Source organism: Bacillus rossius, chromosome 14 (assembly GCF_032445375.1).
Source record: "Bacillus rossius redtenbacheri isolate Brsri chromosome 14, Brsri_v3, whole genome shotgun sequence".
Taxonomy (NCBI): Eukaryota; Metazoa; Arthropoda; class Insecta; order Phasmatodea; family Bacillidae; genus Bacillus; species Bacillus rossius.
In genome coordinates, this window is record NC_086341.1 from 1,373,464 (window position 1) to 1,394,383 (window position 20,920).

At 39.9% G+C, this 20,920-nt stretch overlaps 1 protein-coding gene across 1 annotated transcript in view; it reads left to right on the forward strand.

Annotated features, from left to right (window-relative positions):
• The window catches only part of LOC134538955 (chitin deacetylase 1), a 35,970-nt gene that overhangs the window by 3,431 nt on the left and 11,619 nt on the right, over nt 1-20,920 (forward strand). The window contains exons 2-4 of the mRNA XM_063380579.1: nt 9,577-9,749; nt 18,456-18,605; nt 20,347-20,446. Coding sequence (XP_063236649.1) covers nt 9,577-9,749; nt 18,456-18,605; nt 20,347-20,446 — 423 coding nt within the window. The remainder of the gene's footprint in view (nt 1-9,576; nt 9,750-18,455; nt 18,606-20,346; nt 20,447-20,920) is intronic.

The following is a 20,920-nucleotide window of genomic DNA, read 5'->3' on the forward strand; positions in this document are numbered from 1 at the left end:
AACTAGTTTAGACTGAAAGTGTAAATATTTGAAATGAACAAAACAATTACGAAACTGGCGAACCCATCACAAACATTTAACTTCGTACGGAAAGCACCCCGAGGTAGGGAACGAGTTTCACAAGCCGAGCGAGTGGCCGCTCGCCGAGCGAGTAGCAGCCTCCCCCCCTCACAGTCTCTGTCTCCCGAGGCTGCGCGCAGATCGCTGGACCACGCCGCCCCCCGCCCCCCCCCCCCTTCCTGCAGCCCGGATTAAGGCCGAGCGCGCAAGATTTAAGGGGGTTATCTCCGTCAATTATGTATATTTTCCTGTGATTCAAACTGAATTTTTAAAAACACCATGTTTGATCATTTATAAAGTTAATATTAATAAAACAAGTGTTATTGAATTTTTTTAAAGAGGCAATTTGTATTCCAATACTAGCATGAATTAATATAATGTAACACTATTTTTACTAAACATTTTTGTGTCGAATTTGTCGTAATTTTTAGAACATCTTTCGTAAATATACAACAATTTGTTTTTTTTTTTTAAACCATCAAAAGTCAGGTTTATACACTTTTTGGTTAATCAAATTTTGATCAATATACGAATATTTTTACTACGTTCTACAAGCGTTTAATCCCAAACTGTAGGTGTACCACGCGATTACATTTTCTTTGTTCAAGTTAGTATTGATATACAAAACAATTAAATAAAAAATGTTTTAATCAATGACACTAAAAATAAACAAAGAACTATAATTATATTATAATTTTATATAAAATCGTGAGCAAAAATAAAATTTATAGAAGTATTTAAATTTAATATTATACCCTCTTAAAACATGGTAGAGATATCTGAGAATCTTTCTTTTATGAAAAATATTTTATAATTTTAACGGCCTAATGACATTAGCCACTGTTGCTGCGTTTGGTTTTTGAGACTGAAAATGTCCAAAACAGGAGTTCAGGTACTGAATATTGAAAGCAACCTAATACAATGCAGCATCACTTTTCTATTTTTTTCCGTGCTAGTTGCTTACGCCAGTTCGCTGCACACCGCTTGGTCTTAAAGGCGACGGTGCACTAGATGCGCGTGCCAATGTTAACCTTATTGCTTACTTGCTTGTGTTAGAAAAAACTACGAACCACTTCTCAGCATAAAAACCTGCCAACTTAAATTTTTCAATATTTAGCTATAACTGTAGATTTAGTGTTAAATATATTTACCTAGCATGGGATGAGAAATAGCGATTGAATTAGTTTGCTTTCGTGAATGTATCTAGCTATGAATAATCCCATATGAGGCATTTATTTAATAATTTTCTCAATATGGATAAAAAAAACAGAAAAATTACAAAAATATTCATGATCATTGTTATTTATACAAAATCAAGCCACAAAATGTAATACGAAACCCATTCATTTTTTGCGGATTTTGCTGTTGTGTGTCCACTCTGAAGAAGAAAAAAAAAGTTTTTCCGATGTAAAAAAAGAATATATTTAGTACATAATATCACAGAATGGATATTTTAGTTGAGGAAACGGGTTTTTAGTGTAAACAGAATATTTCATACAACAGAACATATGAATTTTTGTGGTGGCAAACAAACCTCTAGCCCGGGTGGGCATGCAGAGTTATGCAAGCCCGCCTCGCGTCGCTGCAAGCGGGTTGCATACCCAGGGGCTGGAGCCAGCCGCGCCAGTTCCAACTGGCCTGGCGCCACACTCCCCCTCCGCCTCTGGAGCCAGCATCCCCCCTCCACTAACTCACCACCCCTCCCCTAGAGACCGCGTTACACAACCCTGCACGCGACCGCACGGAGTGAAGCTAGCTTCGCCGCACACTTTCAACATTCCGAAACTAAAACACGGTGCATTGGCGCGCCCTGCCCCAGTTCGCTCAGTTTTTTTAAAACTCATCGACAGCTTTTCATTTCCTCACCCACGCGAGGTCACACTGGACTCCAAATAACTATACAGAGCGCGTAGCTCGCCCGACATGGCTGAACGGCCTCATCACTTTCCAGCGCGTGTCTCTGACATCTGACACTCCCGAAGCGAAGTGTAAACTTTAAATAGATTCTCTTATTTCAAGCTTTCTGAGTCTGATATGTTTTTGTTACAATAAATCAACTTCTTTTCATCTGGAAACGTCGTAAAACTTAAAGTACTTATTCTCTAAGGCAACAGAATGAATCTTCTTGTGGGATCCAACAATAATATTTATAATATTTTAAATATGTTTGTAAACGTTTCTGTAGTGATTTTTTTTACTGGATGTGCCTCTCCTGATACCTTCACTAGGACCCGTCACCAGACTAATTGTTCGATGACTGACGACAACACGCCGCCATACTGTTAGAAATTACAATAAATTTACGGACTTTTTAAACGAAGAACTTAACTCGAATAAACGAAGAGTTCTTCCTAATTTCTAATATTTTAATCTTCGTAGAAACTACCTCGTATTTCGACTTTCGAGTAGGATGATTCGGTCTAAACAAAGGTGAACACGCGCGTGGACAAAGAAGAGCGTTCGCAATGTAGACTTAACAAGCTTTTGAATTTTTTCTTAGTATACCAAGAATTTTTTTTTGGATTCATTTTCCAAGTAAGCGAACTCTGTGTCGGAAAATGAACGAAGATAGCCGTAAGCACGCAGGTGCGTAACGGAGCATGCTACATGCTACATGCTACATGCTACATGCTAGGGGAGAGATAGAAATGACATAGCAATGATTCTACGGAATTATCGTAACGCTACTTGTGTTCGTCTACTCCTCGGTTTTCGCAATTGCTAACGATTTACGCTACCATATTTATTTTATTTTATTTAAAGTATTAATTTGAGTAAGTACCCGCATCCTTACTATCCTCAATTAGCTCTCGTTACATTAAAAATACTAATAGTTTATATGTATCTGTAAACAATAAGAATTTTCATTTCTGTCGCGCTTAGACTACACGCACACACTTATTTTAATACAAGGTTTCTATTTGTTTTCCATAATACCCTCCCGAAATAAATGCATGTACCCGCCACTGGTGCTGGAGTCTGTGCTGAATGTGGATGGAATTTCGCCAGAACCGTGTAATATTAACAAAAAAAATTATTAACTCTTACTAGACTGAAATAAGGTATACACGCACCAGCTGTTTCTTACTTGTTTTCGGCGGCCGTCTGCAATAGAAGGCATCGCCTTGTTTCGTCAAGCCATTCAGGACGTGTGTCGACATCAGACTTGTTCCTTCAATAAACTCAAGCAATCACGAAACACAGACGGTGATACGGTGGCTCAACTTACAGACTGTCTCAATTTATCCTCGCGACAAATACACGCCCCTAAATATTGCCATTTTCCTTGCAACGCACTCAGCAAACACAGCTAACATTTAGAGTCATATTGGCATTTTCCTCGCAATACCCTCAGCAAACACAGCTGAATTGTAGAGCCGATGGAATATTTTTATAAAGGTCGGTACTGTTATTGGGCTCATTAAGTTTTTCCATGTGGTAAACGTTATCATTTCCTTCCATTGCGTGGTTATAATGCTGGCATTAATTCCTCAATCGCGTGTGCATTTACTGTGCATAAATTAAAAACAACATATTTAGTAAAGTGACCACTGGGACAAACTGATACGCATGTTTCTGATGCTCAGCAATAATAATATAATTAATCAGCTGGTTGCAATGATCACTTTATCAACTGGATTGTTTTCAGTTGACGTACAGTAGTTTTTTTTTCGAGACAGCTTGCTGGGCTACTACTTTTTCTTTCGTATTCCTCTTTCGTGATTAATTTATTGACAGGATGTGAAAGTTTCACGAAATGCTTTCTCTTCGTGACGGAAGTGTCTATTAAGTCATGAATTACCAAAGTTTTCTTTTATTATTTAAATTTCTAATGGTTTCGGCGTGGGTGAGGTTAAATCTTCAAAAAGGCAAGTACAGAGCCTTTGAGGCAATACAAATATACCAGAAAAGATGCTGTATTTTAATTTCTAGTACAAATAACATTTATCCTCTGCTAAAAGAATGTGTTTTTTAGACTATGTTCATGCTGCTCAGTAGCTGATTACACTTTTCGAAGATTTGATATCTCACAAGATTGAATTTAACCATGAATCTCACTAGACTTGGGCGTATGTTCTGCACAAGGTCATTATTTTAACGTTTAACACGGTTAAACTATTAGACTTTTTGTGCGCCCGAACTTCAACAAAATGAATGTATGTGTGTAGAATTTATTTTGCATAATTAGCTGGCAAAGTTAAAATTTTCATGTTTGTGTGCTGAATGGATAAAGAAAACAAAATTGAATAAATAACTGAAAATATATGTGTTTAAAGGGAATGCTGATAGCTAGTGCATGGTATGGTTTAAAATTATTTCGAAAACATTTAATCAATTTTATTTAGTTTTTTATAAATAATAAAAATTCTCATGAGTTTAAAAGTACAGGATTTATTTTTTTTCTGAAAGAAATTTAACCATAACACATATCCTCCAATAAAATTGACTTTCAACCTAAAAGTTCGTTTCATGTACCATTTCATTCTTTTTATCCATACAGCACAAAAAATATAAAAATGAAACTTTGTCAGATAACGATGCTAAATGTTTGCGACATATATTTTTCATTTTGTGATAATTTGGCCACTCCAATTGTCGGCGAGTTTGACCGTGTGGAACGTAAATATAAAATAATGATCTTTAACAGGACATTCTCCCATAAAGCCTGGCCTCACATGCTGAATTGGTTACTTCATTTTCTTGTCATAGCTTTTAGTTGAGTGACATGCCTGTAAATGTATCACGATAGTTTTCTTGTATTTGTTGTATGGTCACATGTTCAATATTTATTAAACTTTGTTTTCGAGCTGAAAAATGTCACGCGAGTGATCATAATTACGAACACTTGTGACCTTTTTACCGCTATTAAAATACGTTTAGTAAATATCTGTTGAAAATTTTTTAGATGAAAAATAAAATCCAAGAGCTCTATCGTAGAAAATTAACGGGGATAGCCCTCAAATAATAGTCAAAGCAAGAAAATGAAAAAAAAATCCCCAGGATGTTATATGATACAAAGTATTCGGGGTTATTTTATTAGTTTACGCCAATGAAACTGCAATGCGTGAACGGAAGAATTTTCGGGATATTTCTCGCGCTCACTTGAGTGAGTAACCTTTATTGAGCACATTTTTTTGTTGATGGTGAAACGATTTAAAATGGATCATGAATATGTTGCGTGTAAACACGTCCTCTAAATGTAAACACGTTCAGTGGAAGGAATACCACAACCAGGCTCAACTTCATGCAGTCTACTGCGGGCTCGTCATTAGCTAAGTTACAAATGCTATAGTGACATTCATGCTTCATGAAAATTATATTGCTTTTTTTTTTTTGGCTGACGTACTTACTTTCACACTGAGGACTTTGACCCAGGAAGGGATGACAAAACAGTTCTGCAATAAGTTCACAAGGTTGTAGTTACCAAGCTTCAGTAGCAGTAACAGAATGTTCTTCTATATAAATAACATTCTAAATCATAAACCACCTTGTCTTTAGAGGTCGCGCCTAGCCCAAGTGGTTGACTGTATACGGACTATTCGTTCTGCATTGCAGCAGACATCTGCAAGGTTGGGAGATCATCAGGGTGAATGTCTCAACCCTGAAGATGACTGCTGCAATGCAGATCCAAACGTCAGTACAATGTACCACCGAGACTTGGCTCAACCTCTAAAGCCAACCTAGTTTATCAGACAATGGCCATGAAAGCTGCAATGCACCAAAAACCTAATTGATAAATCTCCTTATATTAACAGTCCATAAGGGTGTATGTCCTGTTCAAGAAAAGTATTTTATATTTACGTTCCACACCGTCAAACTTTCCGACTTTTTAAGTAGATGAACTTTCACGAAACGACAGGCGACAGACGGTTACATGAACAAGCACCTTTATCGCATACTTTTTGCATAATTAGTTGGATAAGTTGCGCTCTTAACGTTTTTTGCAGCATGGATAAGGAGAATGGAATAGAATTAAAACTGTAAATTTCTAGGTATAAAGTAAATTTTACTGTCTGCTATGTGATATGGTTTAATAAAAATAAAAGTTATTTTTTAAATTCTACCTTGCCTTTAAAAAGCTAAATAAAACTTAATAAATGTTTCTAATTTTTTTAAAACCATACCACACAGTAGCCACTAGCTTTGTCTTTATACACAAATATTTTCAGTTATTCATTTGATTTGGTTCTCCTTATCCATATGTACTGCACAAATATGTTAAAAATTCATGTTTGCCAACTAATTAGTCAGAAAGTATGCACAGTGCAAATAAAATAAATAAAATAATAATTTTACAAACATTAGTTCAGAATCTATGGAAAAGGTGTGTTAACGGAGTGGCGTATTGAGAATAATTGCAAAATATTATACTTTGGAATAATTTTTGACAGGTAGCAATGCAATAAACATGGCTACCATGTGCACATGTGCAGACGTGTGCACGTGTGTATGTTATTTATGGCTTTCAACATTCGTACTTTGCGGCGATGTAGTTTTTAATTTTGGAAACCAAATATAAAGCATATTAACATAGTTTTTTTAGTAGTTCCGTATTGAAAAAAAATTAAGTTTGCCAACATTTACTTTCGAAACGTGAAGGACTTTTAGGTTGTTAGGTTAGTTGTAAACACCGCACAGTTGGCTGGTTTCCTAAATCAACAAGAGCGTTAGTTGAAGCATGGCGTGGCGACTGTTGCTGTGGCGCGGACACGGCTCGCGGCCTTCAGGCGAGGCGCCTCTAGCGGCAGTCGCGGGAACCAGGTCACGTGACCTCGGCCGCCACACAGGCACCTCTGTCGTCACTGGACCACCGGCACTCGCTCAACAACTACCAACCTTCTATAACTACATTAGTCAAGTGCGTGAACCACTCAAACAGTGCAATCTGAAAGAATCGACGGATATGTTATATTATTTGGGTTTAAAGTTTCGTCAGTGGCGACCCTCTAAATATAAAACTACAAAAACTATTGCGAATAAGTGGAATTTGCCTGAAATTCTCTTGAAACTGCTCTAATTTTTAAAATCTTTTTGGAGCAGCTTTAACAGTTTTCCAGCGAAATTCCGCTGATTCGCAAAAGTTTTTTTTAACCATTTTAAATGTTAACTGGAGTTCGTTAAAGACGGTAGCATGCAACGACACGGATCATGGATGGCGAAGAAGGATCCGTGCCCGAGTTTTCCTGGAGTGATTTCAGAAAGAAAGAAGCAAATGGAAAACCGAAATCAGCATTGACGGACAGACATTCTAAACTGGGTTCTCTGGAGAGAAGGTCCAACGTCTTAGAACTAAACCACCTCGCTCCGTTACAACTAACTTAATGCAACCTTATTTATTATAAATCATTTTTTTAGAGTCTAGACTGACACCCCAAAATAACGCGAGTTCTTCAAGACTCTACTAAAATGGACTTCGTCTGACCCAAAGCTTCTCTTATCGGCAGGTACCTTCAAAAATTCGTTAGACTCCACAATATTTACACAATAAGTCAGTGTATTTTTCAAAGGAAGTTATGTGATAGTAATTTTGCCTGCTTTATGACATTCGTCCTGAATTTTATCTTTGTTGTTTGTTTCGTCTTTTCGTTTTGTCGTGTTTTTGTCTCGTTTCAAATGTTGTTCTGAATTTTTTTGGGTTCAATATTTTTGTGCTGTCATCATTTGTGGGGTTTCTTTCGTTCTCTTAGTCCATTTTTCTTTTTTTCTTTTTTTTGTTGACCATATTCCTGTTATGGAATATTATGTGGTGTTTATATCCTGTTGACAACAGCAATTTTTGCTTAATTTGTGTTTTTGTCTTTTGGGTTTTTTGTAGTTTTCTTCTACAGACATACATGTGCTTAGCAATGGCGTATGTTCAAAAGCTTACATCAAGTCGTTCGTCCTGAATCACGGAACCCCAGGATTCCGGGGAACAGCTTCTGGGCACCGCTGGTCTGGACTATAGTCAACTACATGCTGGAGCATGTACATTCCAGTTGGTCGTCAGACAGGGGAGTGCTAGCCCGCGATGGCAGGTCGTCTCGTGTCCCCCCCCCCCCCCTCCCAGGCAGCTCGGACGCCCACACTTGGTCGGCTGGAAGCTTCGAGCTTTCACCGTCACACTCCCCCCCCCCCCAACCCCTTACGGTCCAGCCGCGACTTCCGGTTCCCCGAGGTCGGAACTCCCCCCCTCTCTCTCCCCCCTTCCCTTTGGTCAGGCGCAACGAGTACACAAGTAAACAGAGATTTCACTCCCATGTCGAACATGAATCCTCATTTATCGTTCTATGAAATCCCGTCACTAACGATTCTGCCTCTACCAACCACACAGCATAAAACCAAAGAAATTTAGTTTTGTCAGGATCTAGGTCTTTTCTATACATTTACACGTTTTAATAAATATACATTTTAATTCATATATCGTCTAATTTGTATTTCCGTGACTTCATATTAACGGGAAAAAAATTAATGATTTTCATAAGATTTTTTTTTGAGATTAAAGGTTGTGTTCGTTGATGGTCTTAAAGAATGTTTGATTGATCTACTTGTTTCACAATTCATAATCATATTTGTCTTCTAAAATCGTTATATTAATTTATATATGCCCGTCTAATACAATACATACAAATCGGCTTTATTTAAAGTAGTAGCTATGAAAACAGTAAACACGCAAAACAGGAATATAAATTGTGTGCCTTCGAAGAATCAACTGTTAATTTAGATATAAACGTCTGCGACACCTGTAGAATCCTTTACATTTGAGGCGCTACACATTGATTAGTACTTGTGCATTATGTGTTTTTTTCTTTCATTTTTTTAATACATCAGACTGGCATGTGCAGAATACAGCGGTCTTTTGACGAGCGCGATTTAAAAAAAAAAAATCAAGGACTTCAACTTGACTGTGAACATTTGTTGGTTTGCAACTTTATATATATAAGAAAAGTTTATAAAAGGGTTTGCCAGTGTGATTCCTAGGTGATGAAGTGTTCGCGAGGAGCTGCAGCAGTGTATGCAGGGGGTCGTTACCACAGCGCCGAAATACCACAACGCCGAATGTCAAAATTGACCAAAACGCCGACAGCTAGAAAACTGCTGTGTGCCTACCACAACGCCTAAATAACAACGGAATGAATTTGTGTGTGTTTCTTAAATGTAGCTTAACGCCGAAATACCACAATCAAACCTAACCTAACCTAACCTAACCTAACATAACATAACCTAACATAACCTAACCAAGTCTAACCTAACCTAGTCTAACCTAACCTAGTCTAACCTAACCTAGTCTAACCTAACCTAGTCTAACCTAACCTAGTCTAACCTAACCTTTGTGGCAGTCCTGCAATGACATTTTTCGGCGTTAGTGTATTTCGGCGTTGTTGTAATTCGGCGTTGTGGTACACAGCAGTTTTCTAGCTGACGGCGTTGTGGTCAATTTGGTATTTCGGCGTTGTGGTGCGTCCCCGTATGTGGCAGGGTGGAGCAGGGTGGAGCAGGGTGGAGCAGGGTGGCTGACGGGCGGGTTGTTCGCAGCGGCCGCCTACCACAACCCCTACGTGCGCGTGAAGCGGCAGGAGGAGGTGGTGGTGAAGAAGGACGAGAGCTTCGAGCAGGAGCTGTGCAAGGACAAGGATGCCGGCGAGTGGTTCCGCCTGGTGGCGGGCGAGGGAGACAACTGCCGCGACGTCATCCAGTGCACGTCCTCGGTGAGTCCTCGCCACCAGATCCACCTTCTCTCCAGGTCCTTCCACACGCGCGCTGGGGTGACCATGCCTTTGTTGTCAGGGCCGGTGCAAGTTGAATTGCGCCCTAGGCGAAAAACCTTTGATATATATATATATACTTTATTTCACTGGATACCAACTGAATTATCATCAAACAAGGTCATTACTAATTCTTGACAGTGTATTTGCAACTGTGTAGTCTCTTCCTTTATTTTGCAGATAATATTGATTGATTTATAGCCTGATAGTTACGATGTTCTAATATACGCTTTTCGTCAGATCACAAAATGTAACAGGCGTTATTGAAATATACATGTGAGTAAAATCAGCTATCATCATACGATAAAATCTCGTCAAATTAAATAATACTGGCTCTCGTGCTTGAGCAGTGTACTAGTTGATACCGAATAGTTTCTGTATATCTTGACCTGACGTGTTAATGCCAAACTCATGGTTTGAACACAAATCACTGTAAATAGAATCTATGCTTTAAGTCCTCGGACTTCGCCGAACTGTGACATAATATTCCGTACGCAGGCGGTATCACACCTTAATGCCCCCCCTTCCCCGCCGGACACCCCCAAAATTTTTTTCCTTACCTCAAAATACATCACGTAAGCCTAAGATTTTGTCAACAATAAAATGTAAGCAGTCTTGTGTTTTTTTTTACTTTTTTACTTATTACAAATCATTAACAGGTCACCGTGGACTTTAAATAATTACTTATATCAATATAAACATTCCAAACTGTTACAAAAATCCATTTTCATCTAGTTTCAATATTCGTTAAACATGTTATATCAGCTGTTGTGTGTCGCGCTGCGCCGCCCCCAGCTACTTGGCGCCCTGGGCGGTTGCCTAGTTCGCCTGTACGGACGCGCCGGCCCTGTTTGCTGTCACCAGCAATTTTAAAAGATTTACGAACCTTTACTTTCATTTGTCACATGTGGCTTAAAGTGAAATTAGAAAGACATATCTGGGGAAAGGTTCAGCTCTAAAGCTTTCCATGGTACCGATGGTGCCGGTTGATTTACTGAAAATCGCAGTGAAACCGAGAACCGGGACCGACACATCACTAGTTTAGGTTTCGGTGCCCTCCACGAAGCTAGAAACTGATTTCAATGCATTCTAGCAGACGTTTCGCAACCATCGATACAATTTATTGTCACGGCGAAAAATCGTAGAGATAATAGCACCGCAGCACAAAAATAGCACCGCAGCACAAAAATAGAACCGCATTTGTAAATTTTCTCAAGTACTTTTAAAGTTGCGATTATTTCTCGTTATGACCCTTAAAGTGTACAAAATGTATTCCAGGATAGTTTCGCTGACATAAAGTTTCATTTGCCACATGAAAACGCTTGGCACGTCTTCCGATTATAGCAAAAATGACTATATTTTTAATGGCGCCAGACGCGGGTTCACCATATGGACGCAAAAAAAAAAGTGAGTTTTGCGCATGCGCATAATTTGGGCAACAGATAATCAACGGACAGGACACCTAAATTTGTTCCCTATAAATAAGGGACTGGCCGTGTCCTATAGTGCACCAGGAATACGGTTAGGATACAGGTGTAGCATGTTAAACACCTAAACACTTATTATTTTGTCTTGGAATACCGGCGTTATTCATTTGTTCCTTGGCTGCTGTCGTCGAAGGAAGACAGCCTAGTCTTAAAAACTAATGTGTTTTTATCATCCTTTTTCTGTGGGTGTGTTAATCGTTAAGAACCATTCTGGATGTATAAAAACAACTGTGGCTCAAATGAAAAACTTAGCAAAAACACATAAGTGCCTCGAATCATGTATAGTCATTTAATTATTTTACAAAATTTTGGGTTTTTTAGTGATCAATTAAATAATTTATAGTTCGTAAAATCTCTATGTGTTAAATTCTTTTTTTTTAAAAACCGTCTAATTAATTTCACTTCTTTGGTTTGTTAGTATATAATTCTTTTAAGGAGCATATATATACATATTCAGGCCAAGCACGGACATTCTGTTCCAAATAACCTCGCTCCCGTTGGACGAGACAAACGTGGGAGTGGTCCCTGACATCGATCATAACCAATGAAAGAATTTAAGTTGCAAATTTGAACATAAATATTCTAAGTTTATAAAAAAAAATCAGTTTTTTCGTGATATGGCGCCATGTTGCTTAACGATAAATTAATTACACCTTTATTCCAGTGTTCTTAATTTTTTAAGCGTTCTTATAATCGGTATCAAATAGGCATTAGCGTTCTTCCCGGAGTGTAAATGTTCATGGAACACGAGTTAAAATTACACCAACTGTAGAATGTTTCATTTGTAACTTGCCATGGAACGAATTAGTGAATTCTCAATTTTTAGTGAATATTTTATTTCGATGTCACTAGCATGTTTGGCGCGAGAATATAATGGTGTAACTCACTCTAAGTTTACTTATTTTACCCGCTTATAATACCTACTATAAATCTGTAGTCACTGGAGCAGGTTTCAGGTTGTAGGTGTGGTAATGCCACCATCTTTAAATTATGCAATGACCTTGACCTTGAAAATTTTCTTCGTTTCAACCAGAAATGACTTAAAACGCGTCAAAATAACTCAAAATCACCAGACAATTTTTGTTCGAAATATATGGAGAGGTGCCAGTCAGTTTGAACCAAAAAAAAAAATCAAAGACCAGGTAAATAAATTAGAAAAAGTCCAACAAGGTTAAAAATAATTGAATTCCTATTACGATCAGTAAGCACTGAAAAGGTTTTCGGTTCCATGACCTTCGGGATAGACTACATAGTTCTCTGTATACTCTGGCAAACAACGCCAGTTCTTTGGCTGCTGACTTGTGAGTAGTCTAAATTAAATTGAGTGTGATTTGATACTTCTTTGTTTGAGGGTTATAAATAGCCCAGTGCCGTCGATATCAACAGTAATCCAACAGCAAAAGTAGTTTAAATAAATATGTTTTTTATTTCAAATTTTAGCCTATCATGGTAAAATGAGTCCGCAAAATTTTCCGGGCTCAAACTATCAGCTCGCGGCCAGGACTCTGAATGAAGACTAAAAATTTAGACATCTCTGTTGACTTGGCGTGACAGCAGTTTAACGGGGCACTCGATGACTGTTTCTGAGGTGTGACACAGCTGTGTCAAGGGCAATGGGGTACCTCCGCTTAAATGTTGTGTAAATTTCTTCTTAGCCTGCTCCTTATGAGTAGTTATTTGTAGTTTTGGAAGTGTTAAGCCCTACCAACTCAGTTTAAGTAGCAACGATATAATTCTGTACTGTCCACAAGTGATTTTTTAATAATGCCAGTAGCATTTTGTTGTGAATACATAGATTTTTTATTTTACAAAGTATGTATTATAGTCACTGAAAAATAGACACTCGGAAATTTTCTGGATTATTTTAGTTACCAGTTAGACTGCAAACACAGATACCTTTGCATTACTTTGATGACATGTTCACAATCGTCCCACCACTCCTACGACTGTGGGCCTGCGACTGTCAGCCAACAGTAGAGAGACCAATCACATAGACCCATAGGCGTGCCTACAGAGGGGGCCAGGTGGGCCATGGCCCCCCCTAATGTAATCACTCAGATCGGCATTTTCTCTAAAGTGTTCGTTAATATTCGTATATTCCTGGCACTGTGACATTAAAACTGTTTTTCAGTGTTGCAGCGTGCTAATTAACAATATTTTAAAACATTTTATCGTTCTGGAAATACAGCCGCCTTAGTTTATTTAAAACACGAGGTCCCTTAAAATGGCCAAGCAAAAAAAAAAAAAGGTTTGTTAAAGTTCTGTTGTCTGAATTGCTGTGTTTGCATTCACTAAAAAGAAGTTCATTTCAAGGTAGATCTGGAAACTGGAACAAGCTATTGGAAAATTCGAGAGGGGAAAATGTGTAAGTAACCTTTAAACATTGTCTATGGAAAAAAACAACATATTTTCAAGATTGTTAAAATTATACGGATATAAATATTAACTAGTAAACATATCTCGTTGATACTGCACAAAAATATAAACACGACAATGAGTGAATGTATTTAGGCTATTTAACATTCTAAATTCAGCTTCTGATTTAAAGATTTAGCAGGGCCCCCCCTAATGGAAATGTCTGGGCACGCCTATGCATAGACCCACTCTGAAGAAGGGGAGGTTCTGAATAAGAAATCAGCCAATAGGGAAGCAAATGCGAATTTTTTCCTGATTCTAACTTAATTCACGAAATTGCGGGGCCTATGCAGAAAAAAAATATTTTGGGAGGTTTATATTGACAAAATAGTTCGTGGTGGGCTATAGAGGGCTACACAGTGGCATTAACTACAGCCAGTTACCTTCGTAATTAAACAAATCTCAGGCAACTGCGCTCAGGCACAGACGAGCGAATGATTCCTTTCTTGCAATTAGTGCAGCTAATTTCGCTCCAAGAACTTTTACCGCGGTGTGTCATCATGCTTTCTTCCCTTTCTAGAACGCCGCTTGAGCCGAGTGCAATAAATGACTCTCAGGAGTTTCACATGCTTGGAAGCACTTACTTACCGTTTTCTGTCACCGAACGCTCATATTATTCACAGGGTAGTGATTACACCCGGGCGAGAACTTTCAGATTATGATTGCCGCTCTTAACTCAATTAGCTAGCCTACGTGACTGATGAAATCTCTAAATGACTTCCGCCAAGAGCACGGCAGAACCGAGCTCTATTCGCGGCTACGAGGATGACAGAGTTGCGCAGTGACAGAACCACCAGGTCAATCCCGGCGGATCGGGACCGGTGGTCCGCTGAACGAGAACCACTGTTCCCCATCCGTCGAAAACTGCTCCGAACACTCGTTGATGGAAACAGCGATCGGTCTGGGAATACAAAACTATTGAGTGTGGATTACTGGCTAAGATTCTGTTAAAAGTTTTTTTAACCAAGCAAACAACTGTGATACATATTTAAATATTTGTATGTTCATTCGGCAGTTAGTTTTGAGGAATCATTCGGTATGTTAAAGAAAGAAGAATATACCATGATTATTTTTTTCTTTGTTAATTATGTTATTTTTGTCTTCCACTGAATTCAACCTTATCTCATTACTAAGATGTTTTAAAGCCTTTTACTTGTATCTTATATGAGATAGTGCAAATAACACGCATATCCATTTCACAGGAAATAAAAAATACCTGCAGAATAAATAAATTACAGTTTCAGCAAGAAAACTAATTATATATGCAGACAATTATCCGTGAGCAATTGTCTATTATAAAATTTGGAATTTAACTTCTTATTTTCTCATAAAACACTTATGCCATCACATACATTGAATGCCAATACATGATCCCTGCTTGGAGAGTAATATTTCTCATGCCTCACTGCTGGAAACCCATATTAAGGACGAGACTGATCACACCTACGAAACTGCGCACCATCTTAGTTTCCAATAGTACTGACCAAAACATGTATTTTCCATCTACACAGTTGGCACATTGTTGATCATATAAAATTTCACAGCACTTGATTACTCCGCCAACCCAAATATAAATCGATAAAAAAAAAATCAATGCATAAGTTTAAACGGTTCATTAAAGATATCTTGAAACCACTAGCCGGTCTTACAATGCCAGATAACTTGCCAAACCAGGCTTACATAGAGTGCTCTCCCATTTCGCATCTTGGTTTATTCTTTTCCGCCGCTAAGCGACAGCTCGTGTGAGTGGCAGTGGTAGCAGAGCATGGTTACTCCTGGCACGGGGCCAGCGCTCTCCGGCGCTGCGGTGCTGCTGCGCACACGGGCACACCGGCAGATCATGAGGCATGGGCTCACTCGCCGTCGGACACCGGTCTGGACCACATCCTGGATGCTTGGCCCCCTTGCATAACACCCAGGGCCCGCCGCATTGCGCAATCGCTGCCGGACTCCTGAGAACCAGTGACAAGTGAGACCTCATGGCGCGGGGTCTGGTTTCTGGTTCCGGCCACCTGCCACCCACACGCCGCCGGCCCGGGTTTCCTCAATCATCTAGACCGGTCGTCTCGAGGCCCCTCTCAGATTTCTCCTCCGATAAGCCGAACACATGTAGATTCCTCATATCATGAGCCAAGTCATGCATTTATGACAATATTATATGATTTAATGTCAGTGTAACTATTGGATTACATTAGTGAGAGCAATTCAGCAGCAATGTCTATACCACACAGAAATGCATACACATACACCTCTGTCTTAAAAGATATTTAATGTGTATATTGTCTTAGTTTGTATATTATACTATTAAATGTTGCAGGAATAAATATAAAAAACTCTAACGGCACCAAATGTAATGACATCATTTGTAAGGGGGCCATTTCTCATTATCTGACACCACCAATGTTTCCACTGATAGGAAAGTGATGGGGTAGGAAATGGGTTTTGGTATGGGGAGGCGTTAGGGATTGGATTAGGCTGTGAGTTCGTGATTCTCGCGTTTGACATTAAAGTAATGGAGTTTTATTCGCTCGATACTTTTCTGCCCTGTACACGGGCGTGTCGCTGAGACTCGTAGTAGAGACTCGAACACAGGACTTGGGTCGCGAGCACACGCCGCCTGGCGCATGTGACCAGGTGAGACCCGTGGCTTGCTGGACTACACTTCTGCTGTTCTCTCAGCGACAAAACATTCTCTCTGCAGAACTACTAATTACTGGCCTAACATCGACCCGAGAACAACCATCCCTGGAGCTTGCTAACCACACACTGCGACTCTACTGAACCCGCGGCACTGCTTGCCACCTCGACGCTCGCGTGGGCCGAGAGACAATGCATTGGAAGGCAGTGGTTCTCTGCGGTGGAAGCACAGAAAGCTAGAAGGGAGGGGGAAGGACAGCGACCTGGGTTCTGCGTCGACAATTGCACACACTCCGACGCCTTCACAAACTTATTTCTTAATGAATTTTCTAAATTTAAGTTCTCTTACAAAACAAAATTAAATTGTTAGCGAGAAATACTTCTGTCATGCTACAATCTTAATCATTCCGCACATAATTACACCCAGTGAGTAGATACTGTCTTATGCTGGTAAATTCGGACATTATAAGCTAGAAATCAGAAAATAACAACCTAAACATGTATATTTACTGACCCAATATGTGAGGGTCAAGCAGTTAATAAATGTTATATCTTTTGAAATTTAAGGATGCTACTTAATGTCTGCGATATATTTGAAAACAGTTTCGACCATTAAATTCCTATAAATATAAAAAAAAATGTTCACAAATCTTCATTCTATATCGATACAGAAAAGTTGAGTAACTGGTAGCAATTAACTGTGTCAATCCGTAACCTTTAGTCACCATGGAAAACGACAAGTATTCGTTAGTATTACGACACAGTTAAAACGTTTCTGGAATACATAGAATTGCTATGTTTATTTTAAGATCTTATCGATGATTTGATATCGGAAGTAGAGTCCAAGGCAAAGAAGCTGCGAAACATTCAATCGGCTTGTCGTGTCAGTGGAGCACAAGCAAGCAGAGAACTGAGTTAGGTCTGCTGTCTCTTGGGCAGTTCTTCCAGAAAGAGTAGTCGAAGACGAACTGCAGCACCGTGGATATCTAATCTCGGAGATGGTTCCTGGATGTAAGACCCGAGGTGTTGCAAATGTCGCAATGACCCGGTGGCCACGCGACGTCCCGACTCGCCAGCGCCCCTAGCGGTCGATTGAGCAACCAGGTAATCCGTCCTTCTTCGGGAGCCGCCCATTGGGCAAGCTGTCGCCAGCGACCCGAGTCACTCGTGCCTGGAGGTGGCTGCCACGCGCCGTGGTTCTGTCGCCACTCCGCGCCGACATTGCTACACAGCCATCGACACGGTTACAGGCTTTCCCACGAGCAACATCAACTCGAGATCATTCATTTATAAACTATCGAATACATCGGTCTTTAGTACTAATTCATATTTACGATAAGGTTTTAAGTAATGCACATTAAATAATAGTTTTTTTTTTCAGCGTGTCTTATGTTGATGGAATCGATTTTAAACCAATGACCCATCTAGTGACCACTCGAATATTGCTACAAGAAGCTGAAAAGTTCCAGTCGACCATAAACTTGGTCTTCATAAAGTGTCCAATCTACACGTATAATTGAGTACTATATTAGGCACTGGTTATCTGAAAGCTTAATGACATTTTAATTCACAAGTTAGTATTTTCAGCGAAACAACTACGAACTTGAAGCACTTAAAGAATAAATTTTGTTAGTTAAATTGTTACACGTTACCCTTTTTAAAGGGTGTTTTTTCTTTCAATTCGCAAAGATTTCATATATACTGTGCATACTATGAAAATTATGCATCATGCATGCGACGAGGCAAAGGTATATATATATTTTTTGGTTCCAGACACTGTCCTCCTACATGACTAATATTATTTTAGAACGACTTGTTTTGGTAATTACGTCAATGTCAACTTTAGCACTTTTCCAAATTTAGTACCCCTCCTTACGTCATACACACGCGACTAAAACCTCAATTGCGGACAAGAAAGTCAAAGTGACAGTGACCGATAAAATCAGTGTGTTTTGTTCGGAAAATTTTCCGTTTCATGATGCCTGTTTCATGCCAATTTTATTTTGCCAATCCCGAGAATCCCGGGTTTAGGAAACTTTAATCCCGCACGTGTCGGGCACGTGAATGGGCCGGGAGCGACTACACGCGAGGGGTCGCGTCCTTGTTGCAGGGCCTGCAGGCAATCAGGTGCCCGGCCGGACTGTACTTCGACATCGAGAAGCAGACCTGCGACTGGAAGGACGCCGTCAAGAACTGCAAGCTGAAGAACAAGGAGCGCAAGGCCAAGCCGCTGCTCTTCACCGACGAGCCGCTCTGCAATGTGAGTGTCTCCCTCGCGCCTCTCTCAGCTGGGTCCTACCACCTTTCGCAACTAGTCACTTGCTTTCAGTGCCTCTGTGCTCAGCCACAGGGCAAATGTTAACACTCTCCTTTTAAAAAAAAAGTACAAATCGTATTGGAGTAGTTTGGCTTCTGGGTTGTAGCCGTGTCCTTGGCGAATAATTCACCGACGTTTCGGTCGATATTGCAGTCGCCATAATCAGTTACATACTGTAACTGCTCCCTGATGATGGCGCCTGCAATTTCGACCGGAACGTCGGTGAATTATTCGCCAAGGACACGGCTACAACCCAGAAGCCAAGCTACTTCAGACAATGGCCGTGAAAGCCTCGTTTAAACAATTTTACATTTTGTATTGTTTTCTTTGTATAACAAAAATCTCCATGCTAAATATTTTAAACTGGTAAATGTTATCGATTTTGTTAATGGAGACATTTGTGTGTTGTATTGTGCCACATATTCCTTGTGATTAGTGTTACCAATTGACCAGAGAATTCAACCAGCTTACAGAGTATTCTACAGGTGCTCTGGCTTGGAATTTAAATGTCAGGAAGAGTCCATTGTAGTCGAGAAGTGGAGGTGATTCCAGTGCAACTTTTAAAACTGCAGACAGCAATTAAAGATATCACTAGTCGTGCCAATGCACTCTGAGTCGGAGCACGAAGACTTGCAATGTTGCAATGTTGGTAAGATCACTCGCTCTCGTCGCAAGGTGGTGGGAGCAAACACTTTGTCAGGTGGGGCAACTGAATAGGCGGAATATGGCCACTAAAAATCTGTGCGGTTGAGCAATGCCAACATAAAAACTTAAGTTTTGAATATAAAGAAAAAATAGAATTTTTTAAAATGTAATAGCTTAAATAAAAAGAGTAATTTCACAAACATTTATAGTTCAGAATTTATGGAATGGTGTAATAATGGAATGGCAAAATATTATAATTTGGACTAATTTTTGACAGTGTTGAATTTTTTTGGTAGCAATGAAATAAGCATGGCTGCCATAAGCACATGTGTTCGAAAATATTTTTTTTATGGATTTCAGCATTTATACTTTACGGCTATCCAGTTTATAATTTTTGAAAAAAAAAAAAAAATATATATATAAAGCATTTTAACATAGTGTTTTGGTTGTTACGTACTGCAAAATGGATAATCTTAAACATTTATAGTGGTTATTCTAAGCAAAGATCGACCACAAAAAAAAAATCAAGTTTGCCAACATTTACTTTCAAAAGGTTTCCTATAAATACAGCACAGTTCGCTGATTTCCAAAGAAAATAAGAGCGTTAGTTAAAGCATTGCTTTGCGTCCTAGGCTATGCGCATGTAACCTCGGACGAGTGAAGCCGAGTGAGTGGACTGAATGCGCGCTTCTCTTGCAGGACAGGTCGCTGGCGTGTGGTGACGAGTGTAGCCGAGTGAGTGTACTGAATGCGCGCTTCTCTTGCAGGACGGGTCGCTGGCGTGTGGTGACGAGTGTAGCCGAGTGAGTGGACTGAATGCGCGCTTCTCTTGCAGGACAGGTCGCTGGCGTGTGGTGACGAGTGTAGCCGAGTGAGTGTACTGAATGCGCGCTTCTCTTGCAGGACGGGTCGCTGGCGTGTGGTGACGAGTGTAGTCGAGCGAGTGTACTGAATGCGTGCTTCTCTTGCAGGACGGGTCGCTGGCGTGTGGTGACGAGTGTAGCCGAGTGAGTGTACTGAATGCGTGCTTCTCTTGCAGGACGGGTCGCTGGCGTGTGGTGATGGCAACTGCATAGAGAGGGGGTTGTTCTGCAACGGCGAGAAGGACTGCTCGGACGGCTCGGACGAGAACACTTGTGGTGAGTAGAGCACAGAGTACATCCTAGTTATAACCAAGAGCGTACGCAAAGGGAGGAATACACCCTCCCTCCGCGCCGAAACCGTAAAAAATAAATCATTCCCACCAACAAAAGGAGAGAATTTGAAAGAAAACAGCGGGCAAAGTGGTTTTATTCGTCCCCCCTCCCTGAAATAAAAATTCTGACTGCATACACTCTTGGTTATAACTGTGTACCTGAACTGCCAGTCTCCACCTACTTACTCGGAGAAACAAGACTTGTTTTGTTACTTGGCAAGAACGCAGGGGAAACTTCACAGCCGCACGTTTTTCATGAGAATCGCCATTTTGTTTCGTGTCACGAGTGTACTAGACACACACACAGAACTGCAATAGGAAACTACACTAATCGTTTTTCTGTGTATGCCATACACACAGATAGTATTTATAGTTTTTGCCACATTGACATTTGGAGTTTACTTCTTTAGGCGCGTTT